Source organism: Gymnoscopelus microlampas (assembly GCF_963454915.1).
Source record: "Gymnoscopelus microlampas genome assembly, chromosome: 21".
In the NCBI taxonomy this organism is placed as follows: domain Eukaryota; kingdom Metazoa; phylum Chordata; class Actinopteri; order Myctophiformes; family Myctophidae; genus Gymnoscopelus; species Gymnoscopelus microlampas.
Window position 1 is genome coordinate 9,045,304 of NC_139958.1, and position 19,210 is coordinate 9,064,513.

At 39.2% G+C, this 19,210-nt stretch overlaps 1 protein-coding gene across 1 annotated transcript in view; it reads right to left on the reverse strand.

The window, feature by feature from the left end:
- Positions 1-3,858: 3,858 nt before the first annotated feature.
- cntfr (ciliary neurotrophic factor receptor) overlaps positions 3,859-19,210 on the reverse strand; it is a 94,223-nt gene continuing 78,871 nt past the window's right edge. The window contains exons 5-10 of the mRNA XM_084046223.1: positions 14,520-14,686; positions 9,645-9,808; positions 8,178-8,246; positions 7,889-8,009; positions 7,072-7,216; positions 3,859-6,490 (exon numbers count right to left, since the gene is read on the reverse strand). Of these exons, the coding sequence (XP_083902349.1) occupies position 6,490; positions 7,072-7,216; positions 7,889-8,009; positions 8,178-8,246; positions 9,645-9,808; positions 14,520-14,686 (667 nt within the window). The 3' untranslated portion in view covers positions 3,859-6,489. The remainder of the gene's footprint in view (positions 6,491-7,071; positions 7,217-7,888; positions 8,010-8,177; positions 8,247-9,644; positions 9,809-14,519; positions 14,687-19,210) is intronic.

A 19,210-nucleotide genomic window follows, 5' to 3' on the forward strand; every position in this document is an offset into this window, starting at 1 on the left:
TGTGTATAATTGGTGTAATTGGTACTTACTGATTGGGCCATTGTAAATTCAATCCCATCAGGGGCTACTGGCCTATACCAATTCCATATTAACATGAAAGAAATAAATGGCCCCCCTCCCCACCCCATAGTAACTAAAGTATCTTTCCCTACTTTTTAACATGGGCCAATTGTGTCTGGTTGAGAACAACTGCTCTAGAGCAGTGGTTTCTTTTCAGGCCATGACCCCCCACAATAATCATATTTCAACTATGAACCCCCCAACCCTGACAAGCACTTGGAAGTTCAGGCATTACATTTTGTTCGACTCGGTTCCACAGATAAATATTGTGAAAAAATGTTCACAATTTGTGCCTCTTTCTTATATTATTTGACAATTTGGCCAATGTTTTACCGTTTTTTTGTAGTACAGTTTGTTGATACTTTTGATGCAGTGATGGTCTTTTTTTTATGTTTTAGGTATTAAAAAGGCCTTAAAAGTTCTCAAATTGCAACTTCACTGTCATGTGGGGATCCCCCAAAAATCATGTGGGCACCCTCCTGATGGTCCCGACCCACAGGTTAAGAACCACTGCCCCAGAGTCAGAATGGGTCCCATTGGAAAGCATTGGCAGAATCAAAGTTCGGTGTGCCCGACCACTTCGGTCTGCCACCTCGGGGCGACTGATTGCCTCGTCACTCAAGTGTCCTTCTGGCCGATCTACACGGTCACAACTTTTTTCTGTTCTGGCCCCACAGTGGTGGAATGAACTTCCCACTGATGTCAGGACAGCAGAGTCACTGCCCATCTTTCCATGCAGGCTGAAAACCCTCCTCTTCAGGAAACACTACCCTTCCTCTTTGCCTGGCCTACTTGTTGTTAACTAGTTGTACGAATGCTTGTTTTATTGTTGTATTGTTTTATTGGATCTTGTTTAGTCGATACAATTATTTGTTTTAGCTCCTGCTCATTTGATTTAGCTATTTTGTCTCCTGTGTTTAAGGAAATAGGTAGCTGATATTTTGCACTTTTACCTTAGCGCTATATCTTGGTTGCTTGTTTTTGCAGAAAATGCACTTAAGACTTCTGGTGATTAGTAGTTTTCGTTCCCTACCTGTGTTAAATGCACTTATTGTAAGTCGCTTTGGATAAAAGCGTCTGCTAAATGACTGTAATGTAATGTAATGTAATGTAATGTAATGACCGCACCCTAAGGATACATTTAAGGCCAAAATGTGAGGGCAAAAATGTTTTGGACCCCTCTTGAATCTCTTTAGGCAGCCATCATGGAATGCCTGAAAGCTATGGGCGGCAACGCTCCGAGCACTCTGACTGTCCAAACGACCACAGAACACCCTGGGTGAGCTCCGATGGTCTCAGTGCATATATTTACCAACCACTGGCATGTGGTTCTGCCATGTCGTGCCTGTCCTGTGGTTTACGCCTCTCATGTTCTCATACAGAATGAAAAACACAGACACACAGTGAATTTCCTTCTTTTGTCAAATGTCACATTTAATGAAGTTTTGAAACATTGTATGTACAACTAGAAAAACATACAAGCTAACGCTAATACATACATTATTATCATTATTATTATTATTATTAATATTATTAATATTATTGTCATTAAATAATATTATTTTTTGTGTACTTTCCAGGTAAAGTTACATTTTTTGTGTTTTTTTTTGTAAAACAAAAGAAAATAACTTTTATTTTCTTGATGAAGGGAGAGGAAAATGCTGTGAAAATGCATTTTGGGGATTTTTAAGAAAAGGAAATAAAATTCTGAGACATTCTGGTGAACATTTCTGGATGTGAAAACAAAAGAGAAAATAAATACAAAATATAAGAATTCATGAGAAATTCAGTTCATGTTATTTTAAAACATATCTAAAATCTCTAATGTGAAATAAGTATGATGACACAATTCTGGCAAAAAAGAATCTTTTGAAATAAAAGAAAAATATCACTAGATAAAAAAAATGAAGGAAAAGAATCAAAGGGGACTAAAAAAAGAAAAACTCGAGGACCCCAATTTTGGTTTGATAAGCTGTGGCCTTATTTAAAAAAATAAAATATTATAAAATAAGCTAATGATGAAGTGGACATCCCTTATTACGCTATAAGGAATTAACTACAAAGAACTGTGACCATTGTAATGATAACATTAGTAAATTGTGATGGATGCGTTAAAAAAAGGAAAATAAGGTTTATTTTTACTTTCAGTAGGCTGTTCAGAATGGCTGAAAAGAAAGCAGACAACAGCACAGAAGGACCCTTTCTGAATTTTGTTCTGTATGTTGCTATGGATTCCTGACTAGAACATTCCAGGACCCCTTTCTGAATTATTTTGGTACGTGCCTGAATGAAACAAACCAAAACAAATAACATGAAAGACCAATTATGAATATTTTGAATATGCTCTTATGAATGCCTTAACGTAATATCACACAATGCATAAGGACCCTGTCTGATTATTATGACATTAGTAAACCGTTAGGAATGCCTGAACACAAAAAGAGCAACAGAAACTGGACCCCTCATTGATATTTTAGTAAGCATATTTTTATGCATGCCTGAAAGAAAAAACATGGTAGGACCTTTGTGTATTTTTATTTTAAACAACTGCATTTAAAAAAAAAACTAAAATAAAACTAGAAATAAAAAAATGTATCTAAGGGTGCAGTCACACAGAACTTTGATTCTGTCAATGCTTTTCAATGGGAACGGAGCGGTTTGTTGCCATTCGCGGATTTCAGCAAAAAAGCGGAAAATCCCTTTTCAACGGGAACGGGTCCCAATGAAAAGCACTGTCAGAATCCGCCCCAGTAGGCAGAATTAAAGTTCGGTGTGACCGCACCCTAAGGATAAATTTAAGGCCAAAATGTGAGGGCGAAAATGTAAGGACCCCTCTTGAATCTCTGTAGGCAGCCATCATGGAATGCCTGAAAACTATATAAAAAAAGCGGCTAAATAAGGACCCTTAATAGATATTTTTTTGTCAGCCATTATAAATGTCTGATGTCAAAAATATCTAAGGAACCTATTAGAACAGTTTTTAGGCAGCTATCAGTAATGCCTGAAAAAACAACGACAATAACAACAACAGCAACAACAGACAAATAAGGACGATGTATAAATACATTTGTAATAATCTATGATGAATGCCTGGCGAAAAGAAATAATAGAAATAAAAATCAAAGGACCCTTTTTGAACCTTTTAGACAGCCATCATTATTGCCTGAATACAAACGACAAATAAGTAATAAGGACCCTATAAATGGACATTTTTAGTAAGCCATTATGAATGACCATGAATGACTAAATAAACCGAACAACCCTTTTTGAAAACAATGTTGTAGGCAGTCATCATGAATTCCTGAATATAACAAACCCGACAATAAGGACCTTCAATGAATATTTTAAGTAACCGACATTGAATGCCTGAAGTAAAAAAAAAAGGTTTTGTCGGTGACACATCACAGTAATCATTTCAGTCGAGTAATGAAAAAAAGGGAGTTGTAACAAAAACAAAATTATGAAAAGAAAAACTGCGCAACATAAAAAACAAAGCCAGATAATCGTTATTTTTCTTATCCGCATCTGTACAAGCGACAATTTAAAAGTTTGTAAATCTCTAACGTCTACATTTATTTGATCTTTTGTCATCAACGTTACTTAATTTACTTAATGATTTTTTCTTTACATCATTATTATTGTTTTTTTTACAGCACAGCAAAAATTGTAATCCGGTATTTTGCCTTTCTTTTTCATTCGTACAAAAAAGATTGTGAGCTTGAGACTCAACACAGAGAGAGAGAGATAGAGAGAGATAGAGAGAGAGAGATCAAATTATCATTCAGATCAAGTCGCTTGGATTGATCTGTAAAATAAAAAAAAACAAAGACGTTTATTTCAACGTTATAATTTCCTGTATGTAACAGATTGCAAACTTGTTTTGAGGGGGGGTTTCATTTTAAACTTACTCTTAAGTCTTCATTTATTAAATATTGTTTATTTAAATCCGCAATCTGCAAATATAGCGAGTTCCCCTCTGGATATGGGGGAGAATATCCATCAGTTTGAACTATTCAGATTGAATAATTTGGATTAAGCTGCCCATATCGAATCGTTCAGATTAAGTCATTCAGATTGAGTCATTTGGATAGAGTCATTCGGATTGAGTTGTTTGGATTAGGTCTTTTGGATTGAGCCATTCAGAATAAGTCGATCTAGAAAAGCGATTTACAATCATATCCAGGGTGTGTGTGTGTGTGCATTCCTTCTATGTACAACTGCGCAAAAATAATACTTTGTACTGAAAAAGTAGTGGCGGTTCGTACTTTTGTAAGTACATTTGGCGGACAAAATTATTTGGCAGCCATTTTGGAAGAGTGTGCGTACGTGTACACACATTTTTATACATCTAATACTTTGTGTTCATAAAGTACTTGCAAGTATCTGTGTGTGTAGTCTCGTGTTTAACTTTGGAGCACAAATTTACACCTTTTCTTTCTTGCAATAATGTTTTAGCTTTTATTCCAATTTATGTGTTATGCCAATTCCAAATTCCCCCCTTATACTGTAGGTCCTTGTCACTATACTGACTAATACTGGCTGGTTTGTGAGGGGAGGTGTTGACTGGCATGTGACAAGGCAGGATTCAGTAGTGCAGCAACAGAGATAACCCTCCCTGCCTGCATGGCTCTCCCTCAAACATGGTTCACATGTCACAGTTGTGATCAGTGGCGTCAGTTCAGCAAAAGCTAAGGTATGGCAAGGTTAGGGTTGCCAACTCCCATGCAGAGATAAAAAAAAAGGGGACACTTATCGTGGCAAAGCCGCACGGCCGGAAAAAAAAGTTGGGGGTCAAACCCCCCAAAACCCCCGAAATGCATAGAAAACTATGCATTATAAGGTATGGCACCTGCTAAACCTTGCCATACCCAATTGACGCCCCTGGTTGTGATCGTTGCAGCGCCCCGCCAATTTGGATGCACCGCGGAGGGTTCAAATCCCTAGTCTCTGTGGTGATGGGTAGGAAATTAACTCCTATACACCACCCGGAAGCCCACAGATTTACATTCGTATAAATACTATTGTTGGAAGTCTATTGCAGTTGTACATGTGTGTTTTGTTTAGAAGTCTGTGTACATCTAAATACTCTTTGTATGTGTGTGTTTTGCGTTCAAGAAACACTTAGTAATTATTTTAATTTTACTATGTACTTGATGTGTACAAATTTGTGTACATATTTTGGGGAGTGTGTATTTGAGCATATGACAGTTGTGTAATTTTCTGGGGGTATGTGTGTATCTGTAGGGGTCATAATCGGAACTAGTAGTAGTGGTACATAATACTACTAGTACTAGTATAGTTACTAAAAGTAGAACTAGTAGTACTATTAGTAGTAATACTACTTCAAAATCTTTGGCAATATACATGTAGCTTGGCGGGGAAGCTAGCGTTAGCATTAGCTACTTTGCTACGTTAGCGAAGGCGACATTTTGTTTTTTTGTTTTTTTCAATACGTTAAAAAAGTGAGAGAGCAGATGAAATAAAAGTACACATTTTATTTACAACATGAGAAAGAGAATGGACAGATTAAGGAGAGGGAGATGATAATCAAGAGAGAAAGAGATGAGAGTGATAGAGTGAATGTAAAAGGGAGAGAATGTTTGTAGAGTGACAAATTGCGCCATTGGATGCTATTCTTTCGTCTATTTCCTGTAATGCATTTTCACTTCTTTTTCCCATGAAAAGAAGATGTGAATAAACGAAAAATTCTGGCAAAGTTTCCAGTAGCACAATATACAGTATACATTTTCCTTTTCCTAGAATTTCACTTCTCCATGAAGTCGTGCTGCATGGGGTGGGGGGGGGGGGGGGGGGGGAGATGCTCATTGCCACATTTTCCCCAACTATTGCAGAAAATATTCTGAAAAAGCACTTTAATTTTCAAAGAACGTTTCCAGTTTTCTTTTCATTTCTGATATTCTATTCGACTGCCCATTTAAAATCATTCCAATTCCACTCAAAAGGTCCTTCTTTGTCAATTTTCTTTCTGTTTTCCTTTTTTTTCTATTCTATTCTACTAATTTACCACCATAGGCAGGGAATCTTTCAACGGTACAGTTTCTTCCACTCACAATTTTCAAAATTGAACCCAAAACCTTACCCCACAAACCTGCAGGGAAATCTCTCAATAACAAGTTTTGTCTCCCAAAGTCCTTGGAACCGTTCCAAGAATGACTTTCCCGTCGATGGCTTCCTCTCTTCCTCTCTTCTCTCTCTTTCGTTTTGATCTCGCTGCCTCTCCTGTCTTTTCCCCCTGCGAGGCGTTTGTTCTGATGCTAATCATCGCTGCGCAAAAGTTTGTCGTACAAATCGTATCCAGTGGACGGGTTGGAAAAAATTAACAGATGGTTGGAAGGATGGATGGATGTGTGCAAAAATAGAGAGAGCGAGTGAATGAAGGAATATCTTCCTCTGTTCCCTTCGAATCTGTCTGGGGGAGAGAGAGACACAGAGAGAGAGAGAGAGAGAGAGAGAGAGAGAGGAAGGGATGAGGGAAATAAATAATTAACCCATTAAGACTTGAGGCCTACAAATGCCTTCTAAATCAGTAGTTCTCAAACTGTTTCGTAAAATTATTCACACTTTCAAGATTTTTCAAAAATGTTCAAAAATAGCAGATGTACAAGATGGCAGCACGGCACTTAAGTGACGCGCTGCAAGCTTGTATATCTGCTATTTTTGAATAGCCAACGCAAAAAAAAACAGGTTTAATGGGTTTTAATAGGTTGAAAGTATACTTTCAAGGAAATTTGACCTTGGTTCCTGTTATTATGTCTTCCTAAATCGTTCTCTGAATTATTGGAAATATTCAAAGTGGTGCACAATTCTGCTAAAGCTTCTAAAAACAACTTTTTCAAGACTTTCTTTCTGAATTACCTTTTTCGGCATAACATACAAACTCTCCATTTAGTGAAGAATGGGGCAATGTTTTAGAACCTTTAAAAATGTTCCTGGAATGTTTGCTAAATCTTAAAGGAACCCTCCCCCCACTGGTTAATTAAAATCACGTACCACATGCACATTAATATTGGCATCAGTGTCGCGGATCCGCCCAACAGCAGGGAGAGGAGAAAGGGGAGGTGCCTCTCGTTGGCCCTGCCCGCCGGAGAGCCGGCCACTTGCGGCTCAGCGGAAGCCGGTGCGGGGGAGGGCGTGTCTAAACAAAGCACAGAGCGAGAGAGAGGGGGAGAGAGAGAAACACGTTTTTTTTATAAGTGGTATTTTATTATATAACTTTACATAATAAAGAAAGCCAGAAATAGAGCAATTTATATTCATGAAAAAAAATCTGGCAGACATTATAAATGAGATATTACTTTGTGTAATTTAAAGGAGTAGTTCACCCAAAAAAGGACTTATTTTCTATGAATTACACACGCCATGAAGCCTTGAATTCATGGAGATTTCTTTTGACTTTTGTCGCATTCCTAAGACAATAGTTCGCCCTATCTGCAATAGTTCGACCGGCGATGACCACGGAGTCTTATCCGGTAGGAGACTCTCGCCGGTCATCAAATTATTGGCTTAGGAATGCGAGGAAAACTTAAAAATCTCCATGAATTCAAGGCTTCATGGCGTGTATACTTGATAGAAAATAAGTAATTTTTGGGTGAACTATTTCTTTATTTTAATAAATGGACTTAAATGGACATAATTTGATTGATAATTTCTTTTAAGTGTTAATAATCTTTTCTTAATGCATTTTGATAATTCAACAGAATTGGCAGACTACTAGATCGACCACTACTACTGGTATTACTATAATACTACCTCTAATACTACTACTACTACTACTACTACTAGTACTACTAGTACTACTATTACCTACCTATACCAATATCAGCGTCAGTAGTAGAAGTAATTTGTTTGGGTTCCTCGATCCAGGGAGTTGCATGGACAGCCACACTCCAGTCACTCCACGTTCCTATCTCAGTGTCCTTAGCGGCCACCTAGGAGAGGAGTCAAGGAGAGGAGAATAATATATATACCTTTATATATAGGGGAAAAATAAGACATGAATACAAACAAGAAAAATAAAAGATGTAAGTAACTTGAAGAAAACTTCAATTTAAAAAATAAAAAAGAATAAATATAAAATAACTTAAAAGACGGATTACCTGAATAATGTACTCTTTCCCAGCGTACGCGTCAGTAATTGTGTGGGCGGTGCTGTCTGACAACTCCACCTTCAGCAGCCAATCAGAAGAAAGAAGAATACGAGAGGAGAGAATGTTTTTATTATTACCACATCAAAATAAATTCTAAGTTTTGGGTCTGAGAGGCTAAATCTAATCAGATGGTGTTCTGCTCAAATGCTGAATAAATAATGGACCTTATTATGAAAAAGGTTGAAAACGAGTGTCATAAACTGGCCTCTAAGTTCTATGATAATTGCTATTGCAGCACTAAGTACTCTGACAACGCAGGTACTCTGGGAACAGGTACAACGGTACAATGCCTACAACGGGTATTGCATAAACGGAGGGGAGAGAGACTGAATCAGAATCAGCTTTATTGTCACGTCACAGTTTTACAGGTGTAAAACAGTGTTCGTTTTTGTGCATGGTCCATCATTTTTGTTATTTCCATAAAAAAGAGGGAGAGAGAGACACACACAGAGAGAGACTGAGAGAGAGAGAGAGAGAGAGAAAGCCTGAGAAAGACAGAGAGCGAGCTCTCTACACAATCACGGCCCATCCGTTAGCTAGTTAGTATCCCACGATCTGACCTCGCTCCCAGCCTTTTCTTATCTCCGAGGAGAAAAGCCTGGTTATAATGACCGAATGCAATTCTGTTATATGTGCTTCTTCCCCCGGAAGCTGCCTTTTACAAAAACACGGGTTTGATGCACCAGGGAATGTACAGACAGACCTGCAAAGCATCAAACTTATTCTCAGTATGCAGTGGTGGAAAAAGTACTCACATCCCCACTGAGCCATAGTCGTCTATTAGACCTCCGTCTAAAACGGGGTTATAATTGGTCTACTGGTGAAAGTTTTTTAGCGGTCTAGGCTTAGCTGTTTTTTAAGCGTCTGTATATAGACGTCTATATTATAGACGTAATTTCAACGTCTATAAAAAATACCCTGTTACAAGTAGAAGTCCGGAATTAAAAATTGACTTGAGTAAAAGTACATAAGTATTGACATCAAAATGTACTTCAAGTACCAAAAGTAGAAAGTACTCATTTTGCAGAAATGTCCCACAATGTGTCGCATCGCGACGCATTGTGAGCTTGAAGATCGGCTATTTTCAAATGGCCAAAATGTATATAGGGCTGAAGTGAATAATGTATGTGTTGTAATAATAATACATATCTAAAAAGTAAATATAGTAACTAAAGTTTTCAAATAATTGTAGTGGAGTAAAAGTACAATATTTGCCTCTGAGATGAAGTGGAGTAGATAGTAAAAGTACTGAAAACTGGAAATACTCCAGTAAAGTAAAAAATACCTAAAAATTCCACTTAAGCACAGTACTTGAGTACATTAGTTACTAGGTACTTAGTTACTTTCCACCACTGTCGGTATGTCTCGCCCAGCGTTGCCCACAATCCCCATATTTGACTAAGGAGCTATACTCACATGCTGCCATGTGTCCTTGATGAGCGGCCGGTAGCGCAGGAAATACTTCAGCGGGAAGTTCTCGGCGTCCGGCCACGTGGACGGGCTCTGCCAGGACACCTCCAGACGCCGGGCGTTGTTGGCGATCGCCATGGCGACCACCCTCTCCGGGGGGTCGGGTTTGACTATAGGAGGGGGGAGGAAATGGAGGAGATGGGGTAGAGGGAGGGAGAAAGAGAGAGAGGAGAGTTAGCATCGTGGCTAAAGGGTTGGATGGAGAGCAGTGTTGATTTAGTCGACTAAAACTATGACGAAAAATGTTCGTCGACAACCTTTTTCCACAGACGAAAACAAATTAAAAACTAAGCTATGACTAAATATATTGACAATTTCGTCAACAAATAAAACCTTGACTAAATTGTTAGTGAGGGACTAGTGGAGAAGAGATCCAGTAGAACAAGACAAGTCATTTTATGTTTGGTCGCGATCGGGTGTTTCGCTCTGACAATAGCAGATCTACAAGCTCACAACGCGTCGCGCTGCGACGCGTTGTGAGCTTGTAGATCAGCTATTTTCAGAGTGCAACCAAGTGTAAAATCAGCCATTACGACGCCATCAAAGCGTCGTAATCATACGTATTAGTCGACTAAATCAACTGTAGATTTAGTCCACTAAAATCTTACTATATTAAGCCAACTAAAACTAGACAAAAACTAAAACATTTCAGATGACTCAAATTTAATGGAATATTATTTAAAAAAAACTATGACTATGAAAATTTGCTGTCAAAATGAAGACTGGAGAGAGAGAGAGAGAGAGAGAGAGAGAGAGAGAGAGAGAGAGAGAGAGAGAGAGCGAGAGAGAGAGAGAGAGAGAGAGAGAGAGAGAGCGAGAGAGCGAGAGAGAGCGAGAGAGAGAGAGAGAGAGAGCATGGGGGCGCAGATCCAATTCATAAACGCAGGTATGATCTGTGGTGAATCTTTTTGGCCCCGTGTAGCAGATAATCACTGTGTCCAGCTTTGAAACTCGGCTGACAGTTTGGTCCAAAATGTAATGAATACTTTTGTGTGATTTCCTCTGTCAGCCTTTTAAAGCTGCAGGGATGATGTGAGCCATTTTGCACGGCTTCTCAACTTGCATACCCAGTTTCACCAGTTAAGTGACAGTATGCAATTTTAAGTAATACGGGTGCTCAAGTGGGCAGAAGTTAGCAGAACTGGTACTGAACACTGGCCTAATTAGGATCCTGCGCCTGAGACTGCCTCAGGGGCCTCCCACCACCCACACACCTCCTCCTCTCCCGCAAACAGTAGAAAATGAAAGTCCAGTATTCAAGATGTACTTGAGCAAAAGTATTGGCATCAGATATACTTAAAGGGTCTACACCATGAATTTTAACTTTTTCTTTATTTTTTTGTGTGTTTTTGGTCTCCCCCACCTCTCTTCTGTTCCAACAAATACCCGACTTTGAGCACGCAGGCTTTCATAGGCTATCTGTGGTTTTTATGTAAATTGGTCTGAAAACAGTCCGTCAGATTTGTTCCCCCTGCCTACAACAATTCCTCCCGTTTTTCAGTTCTAACAACAACAAAAAATCAAAAAAAATCAAAAGAAAGTTTTTTTTCTTTTTTTTTACTTTTCCACACAGAACCAGGACATAACATGCATACAAACTGTCTCAATAGCGCCCCGTGCCAAACAGGACAATGTGGTATTGCATGTGAAAGTGCTTTATAAGCCAGAGAGAAGTTAGTTGGAATAAGTATATCTGAGGCTTGATTTAGGCTCAAACCTTTTGAAAAACGTTTGAGGGACATAAACAATATGATATTAAATATTATTATTATTTTTTAAATTCATGGTGTAGCTCCTTTAAAGGACCAAAAGAAAAAGTACTCCATATGCAGAATGTCCCATTTCACAAGTTTTCAAATTACTAAAATGTATAAAAAAACAGCATATCCACAAGCTCACGTGAGCTTGTGGATATGCTGTTTTCAAATAGCCGAAGTATATAGGGCTGAAGTGGTTAATGTATGTTTTTTAATAATAATCAAAGTCACTAGTAACTAAAGTTTTCAAATAATTGTAGTGGAGTAAAAAGTACAATATTTGCCTCTGAGATGTACGTGGTGGAGTAGAAGTAGTGAAGTATTGAAAATTGGAAAACAGTCCAATAAAGTAAAAGTACCTCAAAATTGTACTTAACTACAGTACTTGAGTACAATACATTACATTACATTATAGTCATTTAGCAGACGCTTTTATCCAAAGCGACTTACAATAGATGTACTTAGTTACTTTACACCAATGCCCACAAACACACACATTTGCATGCCGGTGCCATCGTGCCACAGCAGAGAACCAGCCTGCCTGTGATAATGTCCTTAATTCGTATAATTAATGGTTGAGCAGATACAACCAACAACATAATTTGAACTGGGAATACGCAGGAAGAATGAAGTGAAACACTTCACATTCAATCAGAATCAGTTTTACGCTTCGCAGCTTCCACTCAGGTGTTTGGGATAATACATTAATACGTTATTGTATTAATGCATTCATAATAATACATTATGAATGCATTAATACAATAACGTATCAATTTCAATGTATCAACGTACGGTATTAGGTATATCGTCACTGTTTTTGTTGTATGCGACCAATACACAGTGGTGGAAAAAGTACTCCGATATTTGAAGTAAAAGTAGCAATACCCACAATATAAAAATACTCTGTAAGGGCGCGCTCCCACCGCACTTTTATTTTACCTATGGGGCGGAATCTGCCAATGCTTTGTCAATGCAAATGCGTGGATTCACACAAGAGCGGATCTTTCCGCATGTCGCGCAGAACTTGCGTTTATCCGCTCTACACGACTTTTCCATTTGAAGCATAAAACTGCTGGAGGCAGGAGCTGATTTTCCCCCTCTGTCCAATCGGGTGAGTCGAAGGCGGATCGCCCCAAGACTCAGGAAGCACCATGGTGCTCAAGGCAGAAGGCGGTGCGGGCTACGGGGAGGGACCTGAAGTGAGTGACAGTGGGGTCACTCCAGTTTTTTAGAATCCGCTGGCTGCAAAAAACTGTGGCCGCGCACAACCTGCGTTTAACAGCTGCCAACGATGTTTTGGCGCCCTTACAAGTAAAAGGCCTGTGTTCAAAATGTTACTTGAGTAAAAGTGCAAAACTACAATATATATATATAAATATACTTACTGCACCAAAAGTAAGAGTACTAATGTTTGAAGATAGCAGATCTACAAGCTCACAACGCGTCGCGATGCGACGCGTTGTGAGCATGTAGATCTGCTATTTTCAAATAGCCTAGGTATAAAATAGGGCTAAAGTGTTTAACATATGTTTTATAATTTAGTCATTTATATCTGCAAAGTAACTAGAAATTAGTTTTCAAATAATTGTAGTGGAGTAAAAGTACAATATTTGCCTCTGAGATGTAGTGGCGTAGAAGTAAAAGTATTACGAATTGTAAATACTTTAGTAAAGTTAAAAGTAACTCAAAACTGCAGTACATGTACTTACTTTCTTTCCTTACTTTCCACCACTGCCAATTAGTAGTAGCCTATTTCAAAGTGTTTAATTCATTGGCAGCCAGAGGTGAAATCCACCACCTAAACTTTACTCACCTTTTAAAATGGTAAAGAAAGTTTGCACAGCTTTTATTATCCTGAATCTGATTAATGAGATACAGTAGGGTTTGTATCAGGGTTTGTATCAGCATAATAAAAATGAAGCGCTGTCATCTGTATTTTAGGAATGTATTAGTCTCATCAGCAACAACTGCACAGTGATGGTGAAGAAAGGGAACTCGGAAAGACACTTTCAGACAAAAACCTTAAATCATTTGACAATAGATTTTTCCAGCGACCTTGGAAAAAAGGAAAGAAGGAGCTGAAATCTCAACCATGCGTAACCGCAGTGTTGATTTTGTCGACTAAAACTATGACGAAAAAGTTCGCCGACTACCTTTTTTCCACTGACGAAAACTAAACAAAAACTAAGCTATGATGACTAAAACTGAGACTAAATATATTGGCAATTGCTTCAACAAATAAAAACTAGCCTAAAATGTTATAGGGATGGACTAGTGGAGGAGAGATCCAGTAGAACTAAAGTCATTTTATGTTTGGTTGCACTCTGGTGTTGCGCTCTGAAAATAGCAGATCTACAAGCTCACAACGCGTCGCAGCGCGACGCGTTGTAAGTTTTCAAATAATTGTAGTGGAGTAAAAGTACAGTATTTGCCTCTGAGATGTAGTGGAATAGAAGTAAAAGTATTGCAAATTGGAAATACTCTAGTAAAGTAAAAAGTAACTAAAAAAAGTATATGTACTTAGTTACTTTCCACCGCTGCTGTCTGGTAAATCTCACCACCAGCCTTGAAAAAACAGCTAATTTGGTGGGCACGCTCCCACCAAAACATGGTCGGCTAGCGTTAAACGCAGGTTGTGCGCGGCCACAGTTTCTTGCAGCCAGCGGATTCTAAAAAACGGGAGTGACGCGCCTGTCACTCACTTTCAGGACCCTCCCCGTAGCCTGCACCGCCTTCTGCCTTGAGCACCATGGTGCTTCCTGAGTCTTGGGACGGTCCGACTTCGACTCACCCGATTGGACAGAGGGGGGAAAATCAGCTCCTGCCTCCAGCAGTTTTATGCTTCAAATGGACAAGTCGTGTAGAGCAGATTAACGCAAGGTCTGCGCGACAAGCGGAAAAATCCGCTCTTGCGTGAATCCACGCATTTACATTGACAAAGCATTGGCAGATTCTGCCCCAGAGGTAAAATAAAAGTGCGGTGGGAGCGCGCCCTTAGGAAGAAATGTGTCAAAACGAACTACTATAATGAAAAATCCCAAACTATTATAACCTTGGTACTCACCAATACTAGACTCCTCAAAGGCGATGGCGCTGGAAGCTCGTCCGAGTGCGTTCAATGCCGTGACGTTGACCCGGTACGGTACGCTGCTGAACACTTCCGGGAATCGAACGTGCACACGGTTCTTGTGCGCGGCGTCACGCTGCGTCTCCAGAGGACGCTGGTTGTGCCTGTGATGGATGGAGGGATGGAAGAAATGTACAGAGATAGAGAGGGAGGGATGGAGAGGGAGAGAGAGATTTAAAGGTAGAGATGGACAGAGGGACAGAGTTATGGAGGGATTACACGTGGTGTTGTAAAGTAACTAAGTACATTTACTCAAGTACAGTACTGTACTGAAGTACAAGTTTGAGGTATTTTTTACTTTACTGGGGTATATCCAATTTTCAGTACTTTTACTTGTACTCCACTACTGTACATCTCAGAGGCAAACATTATACTTTTACTCCACTACAGTTATTTGAAAACTTTTGTCACAAGTTACTTTGTAGGTTCAGATTATTATTAAAAAACATTACAAACACATATTAATCACTTCAGCACTATATACGGTACATTTCGGCCATTTGAAAATAGCCGATCTACAAGCTTGTAGATTGTAGATCTGTATAGTAAGTATAGTATAGTAGTATAGTAAGTACTGATATACTAGTGTACTAAAGCAGTGGTTCTCAACCTTTTCAGGCCGCGACCCGCCCCAAAATAATCATATTTGAACTGGGGACCCCCCATTTTGTTTGACTCCGTTCCACAGACAAATATTGTGAAAATAGCCGATCTACAAGCAGGGGCGTTGTGAGCTTGTAGGCTATTTATCGACTATTTTCAAAATTGTTGTCTCTTTCTTATATTATTTTGCAATTTGGCCAATGTTTTATTCTAGTTTATTGATTATTTTTGTTGTTGCTTTTTTTAGGTTTTAAAAATGTCTTAAAAGTCCTTAAATTGTCACTTCACTATCATCTGGGGACCCTCCCAAAATCATGTGGGGACCCCCCTGGGGGTCCGACCCACAGGTTGAGAACCACTGTACTAGAGAGGACCTCTGTTACTACACAGTCCTGATTTTATTGTTGATTGAATACATTCTTAACCCATTAAGACCTGGAACTGTGTCATTTTTAGATTTGAGCTAAAAAGCATTATTTTACACTTTGGGCTATTCAAAAATAGCAGATATACAAGCTCATAGCGCGGCACCGAGTGCCGCACTATGAGCTTGTATATCTGCTATTTTTGAAAAATCGTGAAAATGTGTGCAAATCTTTGAATATATATATTTCTAAAGCGAACATTTTTAACTCAAATCTTTGCTTCTGGGGGTCTCTGGAACAAAATATTTTGATGGGGGTCTGCGGCCAAATACATATCATTTTGGGGGTCCTTGACATGAAAAAGATTGAGCACCACTGATATAGAAACATACGTTTTTCAGAAAACTGTTGAGATTTAGGCTTCAGGTCTCAACTGAACATTTTGAATCGTGTTTCATGTTTTGTTGAGCTGGCCACTCAGCTAATTAGTTCCACCTGAGGACTGGTAGTCAGGAGCAATGCAATGCATATAATAGGAATGAGTGCAATAGAGACTTGTGCAATATGTATAGAAGTGTAACATATGTAATGTTGAGTGACGTTTGGAAGCTTAACAGTTACTGGTCAAGTTGAGCTGTTCTGTCCAGTATAATTGGGCTGGACCAAGTCAGAATGGCAGAGGGGGGGTTGTGATGTGTTTTAGAGTTGCTTATGGTTGTTGTAGTAGTGTGGAAAGTACTTTTGTAGTTCAGCAATACTTTTAAGGGTATTTAAGTATTTATGGTGTGTTTATTTATGTATTGTACTGTATGTTTATTTATGTATTCATTGTATGCTCTATTTATGATGTGCTATATTTATAATGCACCCCTTTTGAATGGTATAGTCCAAGCTGGCTCATTACCTCAGCTGAGCATAAAAGGCTGCCACTTGCCAGTTGAGTGAAGAGCTACATAGGTGGTGGTTGTACTGTTTGTATTGTCTCTGGTGAATAAATACACCTTCTGGTTGCAACCTACTACATGGCTCTGTACTGCTTCCCAGCCATTAAATGGCACATCCTAACAACTAGATACATTTATATTTTTTGATGGACTGTACATTACATTCATTCATTCAGTGACCCAGTGCAGATAGCAATAAGAGCCAGGATCTAATCTCCTTCATCCTTATGCTTACTTTATCCTCCCTGCTGTTTGCTGATAAAGACACCTGAATGTCACTCCAGGGATCGATAAAAGTCTTATCTTATCTTATTTGATCTTTTCTTATCTGAACCATGTGTGCGGGTATCGTCCGATGGACTATTTTGTGTCTCTGTGCGCAGTGGTTTAGGCTGGGTTAGAGATTAAGAGATTGGGGCACTTTGCCGACCGTCTCTGCGAGGGTTAAATGAGCGGATCGCATCGGAGCAGGAGGTCAATCACAGTGATGGATCCACTCCCTGTGAAGTGAAATCAAAACAATGCAACCTACACGCGGCAGAATACAATAGGCAAAGGACTGTAGATCTGCTATTTTGAAAAATCGTGAAAATGTGTGTAAATCTTTGAAAATATATATTTTTAAAGCGAAAATTTTTAACTCAAATCTTTGCTTCTGGGGGTCCCTGGAACAAAATATTTTGATGGGGGTCCGCGGCCAAATACATATCATTTTGGGGGTCCTTGACATGAAAAGGTTTGAGAACCACTGATATAGAAACATACGTTTTTCAGAAAACTGTTGAGATTTAGGAGACATGTAGAATCGGCTTCAGGTCTCAATGGGTTAATGGCAGATGAAACATGTCACGACCTCAGATGCCTGTCCCAGTTATCCAGTGATTACACAGCTTGACAGTATATACAGTAGACCATTCACTACCCTAACAAAACACACCACTGGCTTCTGTCTGCGCTGAAAAAAACTGCTGAACTACTTCCACCACTGGTTGAAAGTAATGGCATACGGCCTGACGACCCCTCAAAAGTAAGCGCCATTACAGAAGCTACAGCCACCAGAGGACAGGTGCCACTCCAGGCTTATGCGAAGGTTTCCCCGCGAGTATGATTCCTGCCCATTATATCAGAGGTACTGTAGGTGAAACCACTCAACAACTTGCTGCTGTGTGGACCAGGCTGTGACGCAGCACAACCCTAAAGCATTTATCATGGTGAAAGCAACTCATGCTCCACTGCACACCCTATGCTGTCTATGCATTCTATGATGCAGAACAAGCCTACTGCAAACGGTGGGCACACAGACAGCGAGCAGCTATACGATCGAGTGACTAAAGCCAGTGGTGGAAAGTAACTAAGTACATATGCTCAAGTACTGTACGTACGTGCAATTTTGAGGTATTTGTGTTGTACTTGAGTATTTCCAATTTTCCAATACTTTTACTTCTACTCCACTACATCTCAGAAGGCAAATGTTGTACTTTTACTCCACTACGATTATTTGAAAACTTAAGTTACTAGTTGCTTTGTGGATTTTGATTATTATTACAAAACCCACTTTTTCGGCCAGATCTACAAGCTCACAATGTGTCGCATCGCAGCGCATTGTGAGCTTGTAGATCTGCTATTTTCAAAAGACTTATTATACATTTGAAAACTTGAAATGGGACATTCTGCATAATGAGCACTTTTACTTTTGGTACTTTAAGTACATTTTGATGCCAATACTTTTGCACTTTTACCGAAGTAAGTTTTTAATTCCGGACGTTTACTTGTAACAGAGTATTTCTACATTGCAGTATTGATACTATAATATATTGATGTTGATTTTACTTAAGTAAAACATTTGAGTATACTTTTTCCACCACTGCCTAAAGCTGATGCCAAGGTGACAGTGGGCTACAGATGTGTCCTCCCCACCTCTCAGTCCAGGGCAGAGCATTGCAGAAACATTTCCAAAAGTATAAAAAGTGGACAAAGGTGCATGGCCTTCTGTGGCCTATACTGGCAGTGTGTGTACGAGAATATTTGGGTCTGATCGGTCCAACACACAGTCAGACAGTCAGTTGACGTATGGGTGCTTACGCTAGTTTTCTACATTGTAAGCAGTATTGAATGTGTAAATTGCAGGGTTCTCTTAATCTAACCTATTCTGTTTGAGCATGTGGACTTCTGGAGGTTAATTATATTTACCCTGCTAATTCACCCTGCTCCCTGTTGTTTACATACGGGAGGAAGGAGAACTGCAATCATGTTGTGTTTACCTGCATATACACTCACTGTGTGCCTCAAAGGAGGAGGGAGGTGAGGAAGTAATTATATGGCTGCTTATTTCTAACCTACCGGTACAATACATTATGATATTTGACAGCTTGTAAGAGCTTTATCCTTTTTTTATTAATTGGAATTTCTGAAATGCTTTTGAAATCGATTGTGTTCCACCTTGGATCAACGGACTCATGTAATTATCGCTACAATATTTGCTGCATTGAGACCTGGAACGCATACAGTATGTGTCACTTTAGATTTCTTTGGCTATTCAAAAATAGCAGATATACAAGCTCATAGCACGGCACCGAGTGCCGCGCTGAGTGCCGCGCTATGAGCTTGTAGATCTGCTATTTTTGAAAAATCTTAAACTGTTTAAACATTTTAAAGAATCGCCTCAGGTCTTCATGGGTTAATTCGGGAGGGGGCACTCGCAATACCCTCGTGGCCC